Source organism: Calidris pugnax, unplaced genomic scaffold, assembly GCF_001431845.1.
Source record: "Calidris pugnax isolate Ruff unplaced genomic scaffold, ASM143184v1 scaffold116, whole genome shotgun sequence".
Classification (NCBI taxonomy): Eukaryota; Metazoa; Chordata; class Aves; order Charadriiformes; family Scolopacidae; genus Calidris; species Calidris pugnax.
Window position 1 is genome coordinate 944,758 of NW_015090877.1, and position 22,875 is coordinate 967,632.

The 22,875-nt window shown below is 46.8% G+C and overlaps 1 protein-coding gene across 4 annotated transcripts in view; it reads right to left on the reverse strand.

Moving 5' to 3' along the window:
* The window catches only part of PPP1R12B (protein phosphatase 1 regulatory subunit 12B), a 118,294-nt gene that overhangs the window by 89,682 nt on the left and 5,737 nt on the right, over positions 1-22,875 (reverse strand). For all 4 annotated transcript variants that reach the window (XM_014946311.1, XM_014946310.1, XM_014946312.1 and 1 more), the window contains exons 2-8: positions 19,123-19,253; positions 16,245-16,363; positions 12,445-12,604; positions 9,264-9,408; positions 8,020-8,094; positions 5,009-5,088; positions 4,297-4,442 (exon numbers count right to left, since the gene is read on the reverse strand). In XM_014946311.1, coding sequence (XP_014801797.1) covers positions 4,297-4,442; positions 5,009-5,088; positions 8,020-8,094; positions 9,264-9,408; positions 12,445-12,604; positions 16,245-16,363; positions 19,123-19,229 — 832 coding nt within the window. In that variant the 5' untranslated portion in view covers positions 19,230-19,253. The remainder of the gene's footprint in view (positions 1-4,296; positions 4,443-5,008; positions 5,089-8,019; positions 8,095-9,263; positions 9,409-12,444; positions 12,605-16,244; positions 16,364-19,122; positions 19,254-22,875) is intronic.

Sequence of the window (22,875 nt, forward strand, 5' to 3'; positions counted from 1 at the left end):
CCTTCCAACCCCATGTGATTCTATGATTCTGTCCTTCTGTGAAGAGGAGAATCCTGGACGTTGCAGTGGGGGGAGACAGACCCGACAGCCAGCAGGCTTCATGGGCTGGGCTAGACGGTGGCTGGTAGCTTGTCCTGGAAGTTCATAGCACACAGGTCAACTTTTAAGCCTAATTAGAAGGGCACAAGCTGCAGTGGCAATGAGAGGCTGGAGAGAGCTCAGCTGTGAGCAACGTGACCCAACAGAGCCAACTGCAGAGGAAGGAGAGGCAAAAGGACCTCGTGCCAGCAGCGTGAGGGGCTGCGTCACCACGGGCAGCGGTGTCTTTAGGGGAGGAGCCCACATTTTATTATACTAAAATATGATACTGTAAACCAGCGAGGATTGTAGTTCAATCTGCCCCCAAAAAATTTGGTGAGACTGAAAATTTAGTTGCCTAATTTCGCATAAATATCATTTTTCTTAATGTCTTTTTTCGGAGTGTGTGTGTGTCTTTTTATTTATTTATTTTAAACACTGAAAGCTTTCCTGACCTGCTTTAATTCACAATAATAACAGCACAGATAACGACCGTAGATTTTTATACTGATCTTTCTCTTTTTTAGATACAACCCGATGCCAAATTGTTAATTGTCCTCAAGATGAATAAAATGGCATTAATGCACTTTGTTTCCTTTGTTTGAAGAACACAAATTTCTTACAGATTGTAAGAATCATGGTACTCTCCAGAGCACTCCAGCGATTTCACTGCTCATCTCTTTGAATTTCTTCTCCTCCCACAGTCTCTGCAAATTCTTCAAATTTATCACAACCTGAGACCCTTCAGAACATCCCTCAAAATAAACTTGCCCCTTCTGCTTTGTCCCGCCTCATGCTCAGCTACCAAAGGAGCTCAATTTTTTTGATTTAAAAAGATCACTCATCACAATATTTGGGCTTTTTTCCCCCCCTTCATCTGGACTTTGAACACTTTCGGAAAACACTTGTCTTCTATCTGTGCAGCGCCACTTAGAATCACAAAGCTACGTCAATGTTGCATCTCAGAAGAAAATGGAGAGGAATAAGGAAATAATTTCCATGTTTTAGAAAACTTGCCTCCTATATCCATCCAAGCATTTAAAATGTCTGGCAGACAAGGCATAATTGTTCTTATGACTGTGTTTGAAACTAGTAATACTGTGACATTTATAATTTTCCATGAAGAGCTATTTTCATCCCTACTTTGGAGTCCTCCTGTAACACGTGGGCTGATGTTATCTCGTGAACCTTGTTTTAAAGGGAGGACTGAAACTGTGCACCCCATTCACATACAGAACATCAGATGATGCTGTCTGCATCCAGCTGGACACATTCACGCTCATTTTATTAGAGATTTGAGAAGTTTACAAGGTAAGGTTTAAATTCAAATTGAAATTTCTGAAAGGAGCCACTAATCTCTCCAGGAAAGGAGAGCACAGGTACTGAGCCTGAAGCTGGTGCTTAAGCACAGAATCATGGAATTGTCAGGGTTGGAAGGGACCTCTAGAGACCATCCAGTCCAACTCCCTGCCAAAGCAGGGCTGCCCAGAGCACATCACTCAGGAGCATCCAGGTGGGGCTTGAAGATCTCCAGAGAAGGGGACTCCACACCCTCCCTGGGCAGCCTCTGCCAGGGCTCTGCCACCCTCACCCCAAAGAAGTTCTTCCTCAGATTGGAGTGGAACTTCCCATGGTCCAGCTTGTGCCCGTTGCCCCTCGTCCTGTCACTGGGAACCACTGAAAAGAGTCCGGCTCCATCCTCCTTCAACCCACCCTTTAGATCCTTGTCAGCATTAATAAGGTCTCCCCTCAGCCTTCTCTTCTCCAGGCTAAAGAGCCCCAGCTCTCTCAGCCTTTCCTCATCAGGGAGATGCTCCAATCCCTCCATCATCTCTGTTGCCCTACGCTGGACTCTCTCCAGCAGTTCCCTGTCTCTCTTGAACTGGGGAGCCCAGAACTGGACGCAGGATTCCAGTTGTGGCCTCCCCAGTGCAGAGCAGAGGGGGAGAATGACCTCCCTCCACCTCCTGGCCACACTCTGCCCTACGCAGCCCAGGATCCCATTGGCCTCTTGGCCACAAGGGCACATTGCTGGCTCATGGAAAGTTTACTATCCACCAGGACTCCCAGATCCTTCTCCTCAGAAGTGCTTTCCAGCAGGTCCATCCCTCACTGAATGCTTTTTGTCTTTGGTTTGTTTTAGCTCTAATGGTTTGAGATAGATTAGAACCATCCCTCACTGAAAGCTTTTTGTCTTTGTTTTTTTTTAGCTCTAATGGTTTGAGATAGATTAGAATAATGTGCTTTGCTGGGTGAATTATTTCAATAAAAAGCCCTGCTCTGGTTTTACACAAAATCTAATGCTGAGTGCTGTAGCACTTCTCTTGCTGAAGGCTCTGAGGCTGTTCCCCAACCAGTTAAACACCAGTAAGCTCCACTCCTTGGGGCCACGCACCAGGGAGGGGGGCGCTGGGCCAGTTCCTGCCACAGTGCCAAGGACTGGGCACAGCAGTACAGGGCTGCTCTCTGCTGAAACCGATTTACAGAGCAAATAAATGTGACTTCCTGCCACTGACTTTTCCCACTACTTTTCCTTGATTTAAAAGCCAAAAGAGGCTTTTAAAACCTGCTAGAGGCAACTACTGAAGAGAAAGATCTAGGGGTCCTGGTGGACAGTAAAATGACAATGAGTAAACAGTGTGCTCTTGCGGCCAGGAAGGCCAATGGTATCTTGGGTTGTATAGGGAAGAGTGTAGCCAGCAGGTCAAGGGAAGTCATTCTCCCCCTCTACTCTAAGAGGGACAGGGAACTGCTGGAGAGAGTCCAGCGTAGGGCAACAGAGATGATTCAAGGACTGGAGCATCTCCCTTATGAGGAGAGACTGAGAGAGCTGGGACTCTTTAGTCTGGAGAGGAGAAGGCTGAGGAGAGACCTTATCAATGCCTATAAGTATCTCAAGGGTGGGTTGAAAGAGGAGGGAGCCAGACTCTTTTCAGTGGTTCCCAGTGACAGGATGAGGGGCAACGGGCACAAGTTGGAACATAAGAGGTTCCACTCAAATTTGAGGAGAAATTTCTTCACAGTGAGGGTGACAGAGCCCTGGCAGAGGCTGCCCAGGGAGGGTGTGGAGTCCCCTTCCTTGGAGATTTTCAAGACCCGCCTGGATGCTCCTGAGTAACATGCTCTAGCTCTAGGCAATCCTGCTTCAGCAGGGGAGTTGGACTAGATGATCTCTATGGTCCCTTCCAACTCTAAAATTCAGTGAAATTCAGTGAAATTCAGTGAAAGATTATTTCACCGTGCTGCTGTCCTACCCAAGCAGCTTTTGTAACTCCCAGCTCTGCAAAGAGCAGCCAGGAGCCTCCCCACCTCTCGTACGGCGATAAACACCGTCACTGATTCAACTAGAACACAGGTGACAATTTTACTGGCACAAGAAGCAGGATAAAACTTTAAACTACACTTCTCTGCAAAGACTTATTTATTAGTACACTGGGATATAGGCTAAGTAAGCTGATGTTAGAAGTAGTTTAACCATTAAACACCTCATAGTCCAAGATCCATCTCTGTTTGCAGAAATATTAAGTACAAGTCTTGGCTTACTGTAAAATTAAGTACCTTTATTTAAACTTTCTGTGCTGCACATATACACTGTTTAAACTAATTAAGGAAGCTTAGAAATTATGGAAAAATGATGGGAGTAGGATGTCAGCAATATGCTATAATGTAAGGGCTACTGGGATTCGAGGTACTTAATCCTTATTTTCCACTGTGTTTTGCAATTACTGTACATCACAGCCAGAAAAAAGTTTCTCATCTCTATAATTACACAGAACAGCTCCAGCCCTTCACTTCATTTCTCTCATCCAAATACAACAGGCTGTTACCTTCCTACGTGTTCAATCGCTTTTCTACCATCCTGCAGTAACTGAGGTGTTCGTCCTGAAACTGCCCAACAAGAAAAAAACCTACTGGTTAAGAACAACCTATGGACAATGTGTTCTCTTCAGTTCAAGTAAGCTGGAAGTAGAAATTAAAATACTATCTGCTGCTTTTTTTTTTTTTTTTTAAATTATGCTGACCTGGGAGTCAGTATTTAGATTATTTTTTTAGTACAGCCAGCACAGAGTTCTCCATGTTCTCTGCATACACACTGGGAGGAAGACGTGCAGGATGTCTTTAACAACTAATCAAAAAGCCAAAAAAATAGCAGTTCTCAAACTCATCCCCTAATATTTCTAGGCTAATTATTAAATCCAAGAGTGCACTAAGTCTTACCTGATTCTTTTTCAGCATCTGACTCTGAAACTTCGTCTTCTTCAGCTTCTTCCTCTTCTTCAGAGCTGGAACTGCTGGAGTCCTTGTTCTCCTCCTCCGTCTCCATGGACTTCAGCGTGTCTTCCTCATAAAGAATCTTCTCTTTGCTGCAAGACACAGAAATTTTAAGGACTACCAGGCGAGTGAGTTATTTCTGAGTTCCACTTCTCAGGAACTCATAAACCATTTACTAGATATAGAACAAGTGAAAGGACAAAATCCATCTACAGACTCAACATCCCAGCAGTTCCAACACGGTTCATTTTCCACGGATTCCAATGCCAGTCTCACATTTCCTAAATTTACAAGGATTTCTCACTCCAAACAAATGTGGTCTCTTTTCCTGGTGCAACACAACCCGTCAGCTGGGCTGGGGGCTCCGTGCAACTGCAAAGGTTGGGACGTTCTCAGCCCAAACTCACCCTCACCATGAGCAGAAGTTTGGTGGGAACCAGCCCCAGCCCAACTCCTTGTTCTACCATTCAGTGGCTAAGTTAAGAAACAGCTAAAATTGTATTTAAGAAAGCTCAAATTTAAAAGAAACCATGAAATGAACATGAACAGCAGTAAATGCTGTTTCTAAACCCAGCTGGGGCCAGCTGACTGCTAACGGATGGAGCTGGTCTCCCATTACTTGGTGCGGCTTCTTTTCAATGAAGGGGAAAAAACTTACTTGGTGAAGAGCCTGCTCTGAGGCTTGCCGTTCATGTCGGCTTCAATTAGCTTATTCCTCGTCTCCTTCTCACTTCGCAACTGTCAAAAAGTCCAAGCAGATTGGAGAAAGAATGAAAAGAGACATCTTAGCAAGCCACCTCAGCACAACCTGATAATAACCACAGCATAAGGTCATCCCAACCTCGTTAGATGATAAATCATGGAATTATAGAATGGTTTGGGTTGGAAGGGACCTTCAAGCCCATCCAGTGCCACCCACTAGAGTAGTGACACCTCCTGCTAGACCAGGTTGCTCCAAGCCCCATCCAACCTGGCCTTGAACCCCTCCAGGCAACCACAGCTTCTCTGGGCAGCCTGTCCAAAACCAAGTGGATTTGTTTAAGGAGCCCATTCAGCAGCTGCACATCTGCAGGAGCAAGGGGTGTTTTGGACCAGAGCTCCACAAGGGCACAGCTACACCCCCAGCATGGCCTTGGACTCAAGCTGCAATTGAATAAAACCTTCAGAGAAGGTCTGATCCAGAGTCAAGTCCTGGCTCCCGGAGTCCTGCCCCACATCTGTCCATGCAGCAGTGCTGGAGGTTTGTCCACAGGGGTTTGTGTGGCCACGAATCCAGGCTCCATTCCCTTCAAATCTGCTGCCTCTGTAGCTATAGATATTGTGGCCTACCAGTGTCTGAAGGGAGCTACAGGAGAGCCAGAGAGGGACTATTTGTCAGGAAGTGTAGCAACAGGACAAGGGGGAATGGTTTTAAATTGGAAGAGGGGAGATTTAGATGAGATATGAGGAAGAAGTTCTTTCCTGAGAGGGTGGCAAGACACTGGGACAGGTTGCCCAGAGAAGCTGTGGCTGCCCCATCCCTGGAGGTGTTTATGGCCAGGCTGGATGGGGCTTTGAGCAACCTCTAGTGGAGGTGTCCCTGCCCAGGGCAGGGGGGTTGGAACTCAGTGATCTCCAAGGTCCCTTCCAACTCTGACCATTCTGTGATTTTATGATTCTATTATTTACTTGCTCTCAGAGGAAAGCATTCAAGGATGCCCTGCAAGGGTGGGTCACCTGGTCCATCTCACACGCCAGCCTAAGTGATCACACGAGGACACCTCTGATCACTGCAGCTATGGAAATACTGTGCCCAGAGGGCAGCAATAGGAATTCTGTCACCACTGAGGGACAAAACAATAACAACAACAAAAAAAAAAGTGTCATACCTTCTAGAAGAACAGACAGAATTGAGGTAGAAAAAGGGATGGCAATTAGAGGCTCGCTTTTAAGGCTGTCTCCTTTGTGTCACATCTAGCCTAGTTAATCTTTTGACAGGAGCTGACACCAGGCACAAGAAGCAAAAGCTCTGCAAATTCTGAATGTGGGAAAAGCTACATGGAGTTCAGCGAAGAGTGAAAATTTGGGGTATGGTGTGTCATTAAATAGAAAAAAGAACCCGGAGCACAGTAAAAGTAAGTGCAGGAAACAGCCAGCTCCATTCAGCGGGAATTCAGAGATCGGGGAAAAAACTCCAAACCCAAATCAAATGAATTGATTCCAGTGAACAAAATCCCCTCTTCTCGCCAGTAACAGCAGCAACTCTCGTTAGCAAGGATGGCATATTGTTCCACTACAAGCTTTAGATTAAAAAAATATCTGATTTGAGAGCCATTTTGAAAGTGAAATAACATTGAGGAATGTCATGGAACTGCCTTTTTCATCCTTAACAAATATAAGTTTTCTATTTTAAGTGATAAAAATGGCACATGATAAACACAGATGATAAAATGGCATTTCTATTAAAAACATCATATCCACTAAAAAAAGCAGAAGTGTGATGAAATCTGGATTCATCTCTTCTTCCCAGTCCCACCGCAGGTTGCCACACTCATTGCAGGAAGCCTTTCCCCACGCTGCTGTGCAGAGCCCACGGGGGGGTCCGTCCCAGCGCCACCAGCCTGGAAAGGGGCTGCACCACCCAACCCAGAGCCTCGGCCTGGGTCTCCTTCCCTCTTCTCCTGATGAGTGCAGTTATCTGCAGAACCCCGGGGTAGGGAGGTAGGAGGAAATCCAAAATACAGCCCTGATAGTATTTATCAACACCTCATTTAGGAAGAAGCTGATTAATTTTTAAAAAGTTTCTGTGGCTGCTGAGGCTGCTATTTAAGGCTGACAGCAGCTGGGTTGTGATCAGAGCTTGAGCTCTACCACCCACATTGTCAGTTCCTCAAAATACCTTCCTGGGTTTTACCAGCAGTGTTCTCATTATGTCTGTTTCTGAATCCAACATTTTAAATTTACTTTCTGATTTTTTTTTTTTTTAAAGGAGGTTGGTTTGGTTTTTGGAAGCACCCAATTGAGATAATTAAGTAGAACAAATGAAAAAGGAAAAAATGCAATCAGAAAAGCAAATTTCTGGCTTGACGACTGACTTTACTTTGATCAAGATATATTTTTGCTTTCCTATTTTATGCCAACTTTCTGCTTATGACCCCTTCCAATATCTCCATTGCATTATGAAATGGTGATTTAATACGGTTTTGAAACCACCATTTTTTTAGTCCAGCATTCCCCGAAGTTTATAATTTCTTCTGACTCAATCTCCCTATTGAAAGGCCGACACGGGAACATCTCCTTCTCAGCCTTGACAGCGTATTTCCTTAGATGCAGAGATGAAGCTGACTTGGGTAATCACTCATTAAGAAAAGAGCAGGTTGGTGCTGGAGTTTGGTTAGCTGGAGCCAGCTAACAAACAGCTACAGAATAATTCCAAAGATGAACTATACATTCCTTACCAATTCACATAATTCTGCATGTCAGCAAGCTACTGACCTCCTCGATGCAGTCACCCAGTTTTCTAGATTTCTAACTATTAAAAATATTGTTGTAACTAAAGATTCCACATGACTAACATAACAAACTAGCTGGGCCTCATCTCCATGCGTCTGTTGATGCCATATGTCCTGGAGAACACCCGTGGGTGAAGAGGTAATTGGAGAGGTGGGAAATGATCTGCCGGACACTCACCACAGTCTGTTTCTTCTGCAGCATCTCTAAATGCTCCACCAGCCCCTCGTCAGCCACGTCGAACGGCGTTTGGCCCTGACGTGGGAAGAAAAGACAAGAGGATATCTGATACAGCATGGTGTTAATATTCAAAAAGCACTATTTAACAGTGAGGAACAAAAGGGAACGTGCTCCATGTCCTCCCTCGCAAACGCTGAGTAACGTACCCTGTTTGGCTCCAGAGCAGGGAGAGCCACGCGACAGCGATGGCAGCTTTATGGCTCAGTCCATGATTAGAGCAAACACAACCACGGAAGGGCAGTGCCCTGATTGCTGCTGCTCAAACCCAACAGCCAGCGCTGGTGGATTTGAGTTTCCAGGTTTCTAAAAAGGACACTTTTGTCCTGAGAAGGAATGCAATCACCCTGGTCTAGTCTATCGCCCTGTACTCGAACTTCCTAAAAGACTGCAATCTCAGCAGGTCAAAAAATTTGGGAGCCATTTCTACATCCATGGGCATTTACAAAATAAAACAAATGACAAAAATTACTTTGGCGCATAAAACAAGAAATCAGTTAGATTTTCACTATAACTGAAGTTAAAACAATCATTTTATCATCAATACATAATGAATCCTGATGGCTGGGGCTCCAATAACCACAGGCTGCCTCGGCCATCTGACCTAGAAGGTAACAGTCCTTGACTGGAAAGAGCAGGTCATGCAGCAAATATAACTGTGTCTGCTGCTTTTCAACTCTGGCACACGGGATAACCCACACACGTTCTGAGCTCTTGGGAAAAGCACCTGATGGCACTTCAAACAAAAAAGATTCCCTGTATTTTTGGATGCCAAAGAGCTCACCTCGCTAAAAGAACATCAGTTTCCATATGGACAGATGGACTCACACAACTTGGTGCCACATTTCTCCTATCACATTCCCCTGCTCTCGCTCCCCGGTGCCGTTCTGACCACATACAACTTCACTTCCTCCTCCAGAAGCAGCCACGGAGCAGCCAAATCTTACCATCTCTGTCCTGAAGTTTAATCACTGATCTTTCCCAGTAATGCCTGAAACCATTTCTGCCTTCTGCCAGCCAGGAGTCTTTATTTTCTGAGGCTTTATAATGCTCCAGAGCACACAGGAGGAGAGCTCTCCCCGCATGACTCTGTCAGGGCGCTGGATCAAGCGGTGGGCAGTGGAGTCGATACCCACCTGGCTATAAAATGCACGGCAGAAGCTGTGCCAACCTCTGCGGGTACTGACCAGCTTGTTCCTGACGTCCATGTCACAGAGCGCCTCGGCCAGGATGGAGCAGGCCTCCTTCACCCCCCAGTGCGCGGCGGCGTGCAGCGGCGTCCAGCCGTCCTTGTCCTGCACGTTCAGATTGAACCCAGCCTGGATCAGGAGCCTGGGGAAAGAAAGGAGCAATATTGATTTCTGCTGCCTGAGAGTGACTTCTCGACACAGAAGAGGTCACACCACGAGCCATGGGGTAGGTACGTGGTTCACAATAACTAGAAGTTTCTTAACTTGTTTATTCACCTTGTTTATTCACTTTTCTTAACTTGTTTATACACAACATTCTACTCCATGTGCTCACAACTGGAAGAGAAAAGGGAATATCAGGAATATCATGCCTGTATGAGGACCAGCATGGCCAGCAGGAGCAGGGCAGTGATGGTGCCTCTGTACTGGGCACTGGTGAGGCCTCACCTCCAGAGCTGGGTTCAGTTCTGGGCCCCTCACCACAAGAAGGACATTGAGGTGCTGGAGCATGTCCAGAGGAGAGCCACCAAGCTGGGGAGGGGTCTGGAGAACAAATCCTACGAGGAGAGGCTGAGGGAGCTGGGCATGTTGAGTTTGGAGAAGAGGAGGCTGAAGGGGGACCTCATTTCCCTCTACAACTCCCAAGGGAATAATGACAGGAGCAGAGGAAATGGGCTGAAGTTGGGGCAGGGGAGGTTTAGATCAGATACTGGGAAGAATGATTTTCCTGAGAGGGTGGTCAGGCACTGGAACAGCCTGCCCAGGGAGGTGGTGGAGTCACCATCCCTGGAGGTACTTAAGAAACGTGTAGATGTGGCACCTCAGGGCATGGTCTAGTGCCCGGGATTGTTGGGTTGTGTTTGTTTGTGGGTGGGTGTGGGGGGTGCGTGTGTGTTGTGGTTTTTGTTGGGTTTTTTTTTGTTTGGGTGTTTGTTTTTTTTTTGTGGTTGGACTCGATGATCTCAAAGGTCCCTTCCAACCATGAATATTCTGTGATTCTGTGAAATGAAAAGTGACTTTGCTGTAGAACCTGCTGGAATCTGTCTAATTGATAAGGTTTCCTTTCAGCATGTCCTTAACTGGGAGAACACCTTAATTTCTAATCCGGCATCGGTGACCCAGTCAGAACTCTGCTCCGATGGACAAGAGACACCAGAGTGGCCCAGGCACCACCTCCAGCAGCTCCAGACCTGGAGCCAAGCACAGTGCCAGGCAGGAAAAGGACATTTGGTGACTGGGGCTCCCTCTTGGTTCTACCAGAGAACGAGGCCACACCGTAGGAAGGTCCATAAGGAGACAATGCCAGCAGGACTGCCAGGCGAGCAGCAGTCACATGCCTGTGATTGACAGATGAGAAGTTTCTAAGTTAAATAACCTACATTTGGGTTAAATAACCCAAAATGCATTTTTTTCAGACTAGTCCTAAAGCAAATCTTGCCCAAGTAACCGCCTGGGAAGAGCCTGGCACCATGAGTACTGCTGTGCACCTCCCACCCGCTCCCTCCTCTGCCTGCCCAGGGCACAGCCAGGCACAGCACCCGGGGCTCCAGTGTTTCAAACCAGAGGAGAGGCAGTTGTGGTCTGGAGCTTCAGAGACACACACACAACACCAGTACTTGGATCAGACTGGTCCCCCAGTGCTTGGATCAGACTGGTCCCCCAGTGCTCGGATGAAAGAACTGAGCGGCTCAGGTATCAAAACTGACTATTGTCCAAATCGCTTGAATATTGAAGAACATCCCAGGGGAATTCTGTAAGTCTGGTAAAACCACTACAGAAAATTCCCACTGTGGGAAATGCCACCATCCAGAGCCCCGTTTCTGCAGCACAAGGGAAACGCAGCACGACCCCAGAATGGCACCAACAGTTTTGGAACTCCTGCAGCTTTACACCGCCGCGTTACTGTGCTAAATAAAACACAGACATCCTGCGGCAGCGGCGTGCTTCTCGGTGAGAGAAACTTTAAATTAGGTGCTGACTTTCTGTTGATTTTCCAGCTGGCAAAAGGGAGGAACAGAGCTGCTAAAGGACTCAAGGTCACAGACAAATTCCACGTCTCATTTGAGAGTTAGCAAGCTCCTGGCTTTCAGCCCCTTTGGTGTAAGTCACTGAAGCTTTGTATTTGAACTTACAGGGTGGCCATAAAATACACAAGAGAGAAACAATGTCAGCTCTCCATGAGATCTGTTTATCGTTATAACAATTAATGCCAAGGAGTAGCTGTCCAGAACTAGTCACCCCCCGAATGCCGCCTGCGGTGATGGATACACAGCCCTGCACAGCACCAACACCTCAAATTCCCCAGATATTACATTTCTACTCCCCGTGAGCCATGTTAGATCAGTGTTCCTGGGCACGGTACAGGCACAGACAGCTCATAACTCAATTATAAGCTCTAATGAATGAATACAAACAGGAATCACGGGAACAACAAAATTACTAGAGCTTGGTAAGAAACAGCTCATACACATCAAGTCATGCCCCTTAAAACTATGAAATTAAGGACTGAGACAGAAGAATACTTCCAGAAAGGATTTTAATGTGGGCAATAGAGTCACCTTCCTGATGTTTATGCGCAGCTCCACTTGTACATAAAGAGTAGAGAAGAAAGCTTTATTGTTAGAAACTTTAATTTGACCGTATCTTATTAAAAATATTAATGCTTTATGGCCAGAAAACACTACATTGGGCAAGTTATACTCATAATAAGCTTGTTAGTGCCAGAGCAGTTGCACCAAGGAGCAGGAGGAGACTGTGAGAGAAGGGTGGACACCATTTCTCCACCAGACCAGTTGTGTAAACCGTGCTTGTGACTGTCACACAGTCTGTATTGTCACCTCATAGGCTGAAATCTGGCTTTTATCCCCTAATACAGTTTAACTTGCTAGTCCTAAAACTGTTATTCTAACAGTGAAAATTAAGCCTTCTAAGTTACATCTCAGTCTCTGAAAATCTTTCATTGCTTGAAAGACCCAGAGGTATGAAAGGGAATCCTCTGGTCCCTGTGCATTTCGAGGTGAGCCACTGTGGCCGGGCACATAAACCTACAGAGCCTTTTGAGAAACAGCAGCCTGAAAATCTCAGTATGAAACAAACTGCTGTCACCTATAAAGCTAGACGTGTTCCTTAGGAAAACCAGCCTTAATTCAGCAGCTCAGTCCTGGGAAGGAGCTCCTACCTCATGACTTCCGAATAGCCCTTTGCTGCAGCGACGTGCAGAGCGGTGGCTCCTGTTCGGGGCTGCTTTATATCTTCAATTCTCCCGCTGTTCAGCCACTGCCGGGCATCCTGCAGCATCTGCTGCTCCTCTTCTTTTCTTGCCAGGTCTAGGTCTACACCTAGGAGGGTGAAGCACAGAAGAAGAGATTATCAAGTGAAAGCTCTCATGTACTTGTTAAACTCACCCTCGGTTGCATTGGCTATACAACATTAGTAAACCATTTGTAATCTTCCACCAAAGAAAATCAGCAAAGGCATATTCTAGGAGTTGGGAGAACTCCTGCATCACTGACAGAGACTTCAAAGCTGTCTGACTCAAAAAATCTGAAAGTGGAGCTACTGGTTGCAAACCCACCCAACCAACTACGAGCTCAGCTGTGAGATATGGCATTCCAAATCTGCAGTGTCCTGATGGAAATAATAGCCATCAATAACAGCTTATCAAACTGAATTAAACTACAGTGAGAGTATAATTGACAGTGAAGATCTGGAGAGATGGTCCTAAGATGCCTCCTGCAGCAGCAGCATGACCCCAGCTGTGAGCTCACTCCAAATCCAGCCTGATCTCCAGCTGCACAGAGATCTGATCTCACCAGAGCCACTGGCACCAGGCTCTGCCAGAGAAATATTTAGTTAATTCCACTCAGCAGCAAACCACCAGATTCTGGCAAAACCAGACTCTAAATAATTTTGGGGATAGAAGGTTAAAAAAATTTACTCTGATGGTTTAAGAGACCTTATTAATGCTGACAAGTATCTAAAGGGTGGGTTGGAGGAGGATGGAGCTGGACTCTGTTCAGTGTTTTCCAGTGACAGGACGAGGGGCACCGGGCACAAGCTGGACCATGGGAAGTTCCACTCCAATCTGAGGAAGAACTTGTTTGGGGTGAGGGTGGCAGAGCCCTGGCAGAGGCTGCCCAGGGAGGGGGTGGAGTCCCCTTCTCTGGAGATCTTCAAGCCCCACCTGGATGCTCCTGAGTGATGTGCTCTGGGCAGCCCTGCTTTGGCAGGGAGTTGGACTGGATGGTCTCTAGAGGTCCCTTCCAACTCTGACAATTCCGTGATTCTGTGATTCTGAGATCTGCTTTAGATGAGTTGGATGAAGGAAGTTCATCAATGCACACACTGGTGTAACAGGGACACGGACTATGGGGCTTTGCGACAACTCGAGGGAGAAGTTTCCCACCCCAGGAAGCAACTGCTGCGACGTGGGTCGTGTCCATTGTCACTAAACCAGCAAGAGGCAAAACTGTCTTAGACTTGGTTTTGTTAAGTGGAGTTTTCATGCTAATGAGGCCATGTAAGGACAATCTATCCATCAGAAGGACAACACAGCTCCAGACAAGACTCAACAGACCAGGGCTCACTGACCCGGGAAAAAATATGAAGAAGAAGATGACAAATCTCAAAAATCAAGAAGGCTGTTGAAGAGCAACTGTCCCTGTGGATTAGTTCTTTCAGTGTAAGAATGACATGGTTCCTAATTAAATTACCGAGCGTTAGGTTTAAAACAGAACGAAAGAAAAGACTTATCACCACAGAGTCTGAGCTGTGAAACCCACCACTGCAGGAAGTTGCAAAGATGAGAAACACAACAGGCTTCAGAACGAGGAGTAGACAAATTGGTAGTTATTAAACATAATGCTCTATGTGCCAGGAGCTCCTTAAGAACACACACATGTCCGTGAAACAGAAAGCCATGGGGGATTCCTGAGCACACAGAAGCCCATCTGGCTCAGGAATTCCTTGGGGCAAAGCGGCCGGGGCTGGGAGAATGTTTGGGGGGGCACTGGTAGGCACTGGTCCTGTTGTCAGGGTCTGCAGCAGGCACCTGCCCACGGCCACCGCTGCAGGCAGGATGCAGGGCTGGATGGACACTTATTTAAAGTTTATACCACATGGGCTCGAGCAGTTATGATCCCTTTAAACTGTGTCAAAGGGAAGCTTCTCGGAGGAGACAGATGGTTGTTTCAGGGCATCTTAGCAGGATGCCGCTAATGTGGCGGAGCCATGGAAAAGCCAGGCAGGATCCCGAGGAGCGTCAGGCGAAATATCTGCAGCCGAGGCAGAATTACTGCCTTCATGGCCTGTAGGGTTTAATTCTGTTATTACCACGTGCAGTTCTTGATACCCACTTTAAAGAGAGACAAGTTACACTGACGTAAGGAAAGGATCTCCATCTTTTTGGGCATCCAGGGAAGCCTGACTGCAGAGAGGAGACGGGCACAGTTTGGGTAGCTTCGTAAAACAAACACTGGCTTCTTTTTAAATACATGAGCAGCCTAAATATAAGGCAGAAGGGCTATTTAAGCTTATTTCGAAGTGGAAGGAAAAGGGAAACAAAATAAGTATAACCTTGTCACAAATACCACTCGGCTACAAAGTTTCTGTTTGCCAGAAGGAACATGATCCTGCATCAATTTTCCAGGGGGAACACTCACACCAATAACAACTCACTCTCGATGGACGGCTACAAACTCACCAGTGGAACAGTAACACGCTCAACAAAATAGCAAGGGACTGATCCCTTCCTAACTGTACCTGAAAATAGCTTCAAAAGTAAAGTAACCGCCATGTGCCAAGCAGAATACGTGTTAGAGAGGACGGGACTCAATCCAGCCTGCAAACAACCCCACCACCACCCTGCACCCGTAAATAATCCGGACTGGAAAGAATCCTTGGGGGTCTCCAGCCCAAATCCCTGCTCAAAGGAGGGTAACTTCAAACCCAGATCAAATTGCTCAGAGCTGAAAGCAGCTGAGTTTCAACCACCTCCAATGACAGAGATTCCACAGATTTCTGGGGTCCCTGTTCCAACACTGTGCCACCTTCCCGGGAAACACTTCTCCATATACATATATATGTATCTATAGGCAGTTATGCAGTCAGAATGTCCCTTCTTCAAACCTATGACTTCTTCCTCTACTCCTGTCCCTTTGCAGCTCTGAGAGGAGTCTCCATCGCCCCTGTAGCCTCCCCCAAGGCAGTGAGGACAGCAGTTAGATCTCCCTGGCCACCTTCTCTTCTCAGGGCTCCATATCCATATCTTCTCAGGGCAGCCCATGGGTCTCAGGTCCTCCCTTCCCACATAGCTGACATAAACGCATCCTTAACAACACCATTGATGAACTTCATAAATAGGATTTAAACTTCTCACACCTACGTACAGACACCTCACCACTGGCAGATGAATTTCATGAGTGTGAAGAGAACTTGACACTGATGAAGCATTTCTTAATTTTAACACAAGTTACACTGTTCAGTGCCTTCTCCCAGCGCTGTTTTGGCAGGGACAGGACAGAGAGCAGCCCCTCAGACAGACACACCTGGAAGGGGAAACAGCAGGTGGGCTGCTGAAGAAGACTAGGGAAGGATGAAGATAAAGCAGGTCCCTCCAGACATGCTCATCTCCTGGTCCCTGCTCTTGGTGGGGCTGTAAATCTCACTTCTGTATTGTCAAATCTCAGTGAAACAGGACCTTTCATTGATATCAGAGGTGAGAATTGAATCTCACTTTAAAGGCAAACAGATCTAATGAATCGGATTTCAGCAGTGTGGTGTCCTGCTCTGAAGAACCCCAAGGACACTGGCTGCACACCACAGACCTCCTGTGGCTGTTCCACCATTCTGCTACCAAAGCAAACGTGTCTGCTGCCCGTGGGCCACATTTCAGATCTCTTCACCCACAGACAGCGAGGCAACAGAATTTTCTTAGAAGCTCTCAGAGGTCTGACTCTCACACAGCCAATCCCCATTTACCTTGTTTCTTCACTTGCTCCAGGAGCAGGTCCTTCATGGCCGCTTCCTCTGCGATGTCAGACGGGACTTCACCCTCGCTGTTCACAGCGGCCACGTTGGCTCCGTGACTAATTAAATACCTACGTGAACGAGAGCCGCATGAACGGATTAGACCTTGTGTGCAGGCTCCAGTGGAACTTCCACCATAAGTCAAGCAGCAGAACAAAATATCTGTCCTTCTCATTCAAGTTCAACGACCAAAAGAGCCTTTTATTCTTATCAAATTTCTAGACTGAAAAAGTTCATTGTTCATTGCCCTGGCCAGTGGCTCACAGGTTTTGTTTCTCTGTAGTTATTCCAATACCCCTAGTTCTTCCACTGAGCTGATTGATTATGCTTTCGTTTTGTTTTTAAAAAAGGAAATAAATAATAACAAAACAAACCAAGCCATCATCAATTTTTTTAATTTGTCTTTTTATAAATATACCAGAAGTTCATTCTAGAACAATTAATGATTTCTTTGGCTTGACATCTTGAAACCAGTAAAATTCTGGGAAGTAAAAGAAGTATCTGTTTAAACACACACATCCAGGAGGGTGAGGTTGCTTGGGTTTAAAATTTATTTTCAATGTCTTTGAGAAATAGATATCAGTATTCAAATTTTGGTAACTTTTTGGTAGCTGTGGTGGACTAAATGGTATGGTACAAACATGGTATGACTAGTAAAGAATATTGTCTTTCATTTGAAGAATGAGTATTTGGGAAGAAGAAAAAAAGCAACCTGATAATGAATCATCGAAAGAGCTAAGAATTGTTTCAGGAGGAGTACCCACAGAAGAGGTTTTGTCAGAATACACTGCAGAGGAGTATCTTGAGAAATACTTGTTTTCCATTATTCTTGTAGACCATGAAGCATCCTTTCTCTAAGAAAAATTATTTCAGTTGGGAAACAACCATTTACGTCTGCCTGTTCTCTGGTTTGGGTTGTTCTAGCACCCCTGGTCATACATTTGAGCAACTCTCAAACTGTCAGAGTAACCTCCTGGCGCACAAGTACCCAGTGTCAGTCTCTTCCCAGGGACAAACAGACCATTAGTCCTTTGTGAGCACAACGAACGCTCGGATCAGAGCGTCATTTCAAACCCTGGAAGCAGAAACTGTGCCAAGAAGAGTCAAATCTTTGTTAGGAGTCCCTTGTAGCAGGTTACTGCTTTGCTTTAAACATCTCTTGGACAAATCCCTGCTACATTCAGGGTCTCTTCTTTCATATGTATTTTATGTTTGCACTCACTAGATTATCTAATCTCTCCACGGCAGGCACAGACCTTCACCTGGTTATGTCCAAACTGAGCCCAATATCTTGTGTTGGAAACAGAACCAAAACATAAAAGAAGATAATGCTCCAATTATAACTGACTTTAGTAACAAGCAGCCACTTTTATCCTCTCCATCTTTTGTTAGACACCACACAACAATCAGATACGTAAGATCTGAATTTGAAGAAAAAGTTTGAAAAAAATTGAAAAAAAATGCAGCCCAGAAACCCCCCCACCCCCTGGGCAGCATCCCCAGCCCCATGGCCAGCAGGGTGAGGGGGGGATTCTGCCCCTCTGCTCCGCTCTGGGGAGACACCCCCCAGTGCTGCCTCCAGCTCTGGGGCCACCAACATCAGAAGGACATGGAGCTGTTGGAGCGGGGCCAGAGGAGGCCCCGGAGATGCTGGGAGGGCTGGAGCCCCTCTGCTGGGAGGGGGGGCTGAGAGAGTTGGGGGGTTCAGCCTGGAGAAGAGAAGGCTCCTGGGGAGACCTTGGAGCCCCTTCCAGTCCCCTAAGGGGCTCCAGGAAAGATGGGGAGGGACTCTGGATGAGGGAGGGGAGCCCTAGGAGGAGGGGGAGGCTCCAGGAAAGCTGGGGAGGGACTCTGGATGAGGGAGGGGAGCCCTAGGAGGAGGGGGAAGGGTTTGACCCTGAAAGAGGGGAGATGGAGCTGAGCTGTGGGGAAGAACTTGTTTGGTGTGAGGGTGGTGAGAGCCTGGCCCAGGTTGCCCAGAGAAGCTGTGGCTGCCCCATCCCTGGAGGGGTTCAAGGGCAGGTTGGAGGGGGCTTGGAGCAACCTGGGCTGGTGGGAGGTGTCCCTGCCCAGGGCAGGGGGTGGCACTGGGGGAGCTTTCAGGCCCCTTCCAACCCAAACCATTCTATGATTTTATGAAAGAGAAACAATGCTGTTGGTGTATTGGTGACTGCAGAGCCCAGAACGTTGCATTTCTCTCTGGGCAGTCCCCACACACCAGCAGAACTGCTCACATCAGCCTGTCCATGGTAAGAAAATGCAAGCACTTTGCAAAGTCTCAGGACAAGGGTGAGCACGGGTGCAGTCCCCCTTGAATTGTTTTATAGTACACCAGGTATCTACTGCTTGGGGTTTACACCAGAATAGCTAGAGGCATGTAATTACACCAACATATGTTTTGTACAGAGACAGATTTACTTTCAGTTAGAGGAATAAAATCCCAAATCACTCTTAGGTAACACTTAAGATTCTGCATGGGCTCCCCACAGCAAAGTCAGGCAGCAGTGGCAGAGCTGGGATCCATTACACGTCCCTGCACCAGCGTGCCCACCTCTCACCCTCCTGTCTCCCCTTCACTTGGCATTTTAGCTGAAGCACCAATGAGTCATCAGTCGCTGTAATGGGATCAGCAAAAGGCAACCAGTTGCAGGCTCCACCTTCATCCTCACAAAAGAAGAATTCAGTAACAGGAGAAATGCATCTATTTTCAGGATTGCTTCCCAAGATGTTGTACTAGTCTCGGAGCATCACTCGCCCCTGTACCTGCTCCGAAGAGGAGGAAAGTGTGATGAGCCCCCAGCACACCCAGCACAGCCTGAGAGTGACTCACTCTGCTATGTTCAGGTAGCCACAGGACGCCACGGCGTGGAGAGGGGTCCAGCCCTCGTTATCCTGCTGGTTCACATTGGCTCCGTTCTCTACAAGGAACTTCACCATGTCCAGGTTCTCATCTATACAGGCCTGAGGGAGAAGGGGAGGGGGGACACACAGGGGAGGGAGGGATTGAAGAGAAAAGGAAGAAAAAAGAAGAAGGTGTTAGTGTTCAATCAGGCGTAGAGCCTTCATGTGCAGTTTACTGGCAGCAGGCAATTCCTGGGCTGAGTTTCCCACGCTGGGAGCTGGCACTTCTTAAAACTTCAGGTAGCATGAATTGGGGAACTAAAATAAATTAATTTCAGAACTTTCAAAAATTAATTGTAACTCAGAGAGTTCCCAGGTGGACAAATCTCTAAATCTGCTCAAGCTTTACTTCTCACCAATTGATCCGTTTCCTCCCTCTCTCCCACACTGTCACCTCCCTGGAGCGGGGACGTGCTGTCAAGTTCTATATCTGTATTACTTTCAGGCACAGCATCAAATTCCTCTAAGCAAGGCAAGCTATGTATTTATTTGGATTACATTGTTCCCTCAAAATGTCAATGAAATAACGTCATAACAATGAATGAAATGAGATATCACTAGTGGTAGGGACGAGCTCAAGAAGCCCGACTGAAGCAGACCATCCTGGATTTTGCCCTTGACAGATTTAACCACAGCAAAAGCAGCATATTAGAGAAGTTAATAACTTCTTTATTCAGCAGTATCTATTCATTTTCCTGAGCATAACAAAGCACAACTTCCCCTGTCAGCCCCACAGACCCTGTGAGCTACTGAAGGGAAGGACAACCCTTTATTAACCGCTGCTTTCATTCCAGAGCCTGCATTCACAGAGACCTGCTTTGAAGCTGCCAGAAGAAGACCTAGCTGGATTTTCAAGTCTCTGTGCTTCTGTTGGGTGGAATTCCTCCTTCCTCAAATTCCTGGCTACAGCACGTTCTGCGTTGCATTTACAGTTCACTGGAGGCTGCTATTTAAGGATGAGCTGGCAATTTAATACATACATCCAAATGCATGTGCCTCAGCTGGGAAGCACCAAACACGAGCAGGAGGGGAAGGACTGGCTGTTTCTGCATGTCCAGCTACAGGCAGGAACCTAGATCCTCATTACTAGAGAGAGAATCAGCTTGGTCAAAATTCCTCCAAAATCATATATATTCTTTTATATAGCTCAATGTGGGCACATCTATCAGCTACAGCAGTCAGATGACTTCCAGATGATCATTCTTCTAAAATGAGCAACACTGACTACCCATTCCTATCCCAGCAAGTAATGGAAATGAGGAAATTGTCTCTAATCAACACCCCCCACCCCCAAAAGAGACAATCCTACGTTATCTAACACGTTTATCTGCCCTGCACTGCTTATCTGAAAGCAGAGCCGTGCCCTGCGCCAGGACCCCCAGCCCCTGCTATTGCTGCAGCAACTGCAAATCCCACAGCAGCCCCTTACCCCGCACACACGACTCTCTGCTCGGTTCCCAAGCCATGTGAAAGGCTACCTGTGAACTTAAAAAGCAAAAACATTTATACCTCTTGCCCCTAAGGAAGCATGGCCCAGAAAACTGACTCCTGTCACGGTTCCTTGGGGGTTACATCTCCAGTGGTAGGAAGGGATGTCCCCGGAACAGCATCAAGCACCCACGTCCAGCCCATGCCCATGCTGCACCTTTCCTTGCTCTGTTTCAGACTGGTTTAATAAGATTAAACTCTTTGCCAGAAAAGCACAATCACAATTCTAGAAATAGTTTACTTCGGGGACTGCTCCAAACCCAGAATGGATGAGACTGCCCCTGGGCTGGCTCCATCCACCCTGCCCAGTCCATGGACATTCTCCCACCTTCCAGTAGAAACCAGCTTCACCCTGTAAACCCAGCTCTAGGGAACCTTCCTTATATTATTTCAGGCATGAGAAACTGGAAAAAAACCCAACAACTCAAACCAAAAATACTAGGGATTGAAGAGCATCGCACTGAGGTCAGAGGAGTCCCAGGTCCCAGCAGGATGGGGTAGGACACGGTCAGGTCTGAGCAGAGCAGACACGAACCAGGTTCCACCACGAGTCTCAGGAGCAAGGTTTGCTCCTTTTACTCTTTTATTTAGATCGTCTGGGTCCAACCTCCTCCTCAAAGCTGGGCTAAGTCTGATGTCAGACCAGGGTGCTCAGGGGCTGCTCCAGCTGGTTTTTACTGCCTGTGGGGATGGAGACCCCCTGGCTGGTGTGGGCTCCTGTCCCAGGGCTGCAACATCCTCTTGGTGGGGAATTTTTCTTACTATTTTTCTTGCTGCAGCTCACACCCCCGGCTGCAGCAGCACAGATCTTCCCTCCAAGTCCCAGCAGGTGAGAGAGGAAACACCAGCCAAATATTCCAACTGCAGAGAGGAACTATCATGTGCCCAACACACACAGGATTCATTTTAAGGCATATTCTAGAAGGGACACATTCCTGTTTTCCATAACCCTGCAAACTACACCAACAAATCTGTTAGTGGCTTCTGTCTGTAACAGGGCATTCAAATGCAGTGGGAAGGTGAAGTGTGACACACAGAGAGGAGGACACAGACACACACAGCAACATCATAATCCTTTTCCAGTTCAAGGAGTGATTTTTGGGGAATTCGATTCTGAGCCTGCACAACTCAGAGCTAATCTGTACTTTCTTGCCACCCATATTTATTGTCATATACTTCAAGTTTTCCCCCAACACATCACAAACAAATTGCACTTACAACCTTATTGATGACTTATTTACGTTTTGACCCGGGAACACAACCACAATAGCTCACTTTCTAAAGAAAACTGACTTCATCTAGAAATGGATTGCTCCAAGAATAGCCAAGAAAAGTCCGCCCACGCAGTGGTTTCTCTGGAGCACAGTCACTTCTGCCTGACTAAAGAATTTTAGCCTCAAAAAAGAATTTTATCAGCGCGGCTGTGACAAAGCAGCGCAGAGATGGCCGGGCCTGGGCACAATCACTGCTCTGCTCTATTGGGTTACACGTTACCTGCAGCCTCAGTGTAAATCTAAATTTAGACTGAAGAATGTCTTTATGTTGTAAGCCTTGTACATATTTGATAGAGAATTATATTTACATTATATCACTTAAACCACGCAAATACACCCACTGCATCTGCACATACTGGGAATCGGCCAGGAGAGAGGACCAGTTCTTGACCAAGCCACTGGATATACTGGACTCTAAAATTAAATGTGTGTTTAGATGCATAAAAGAGCCCCCTCTTCCCCCCGCCTCCTCCTTTTAAATTTCTGCCTGTTATTGGCCTCGTCGTTCTGCTGGCCCCATCTCGCGTGGTTCCTATGGAATGCAGGCTGGAAACAGGAGGGATAATGGGATCAAACCCCACCTGTTCCCACCCCGAGATCTGCAGTAATGTGACTCGCCTGGCTCCTGAGGAGATAAAACAATGACAAAGTGACAAAGCTACACGGGTGCTGACAACAGCAGGCACTCGCCAGGGAACCATAACCCATTCCACGCTCACCACTTGCCTTTGCCACGAGGACAGAGTCAAGCACAAAGGTGTATTGAACGGAGCAGCGAGGGATTCTTTAATATCAAAGAAAAATAACCCCCACCCTTCTGCACCAATGTGTCACGAAAAACTGCTGTGCAAGTTATGTCACCAAGCAATGTGACACTGCTTGGCAAATATTTATTTCAGTATATTAGTGAGTGACACATC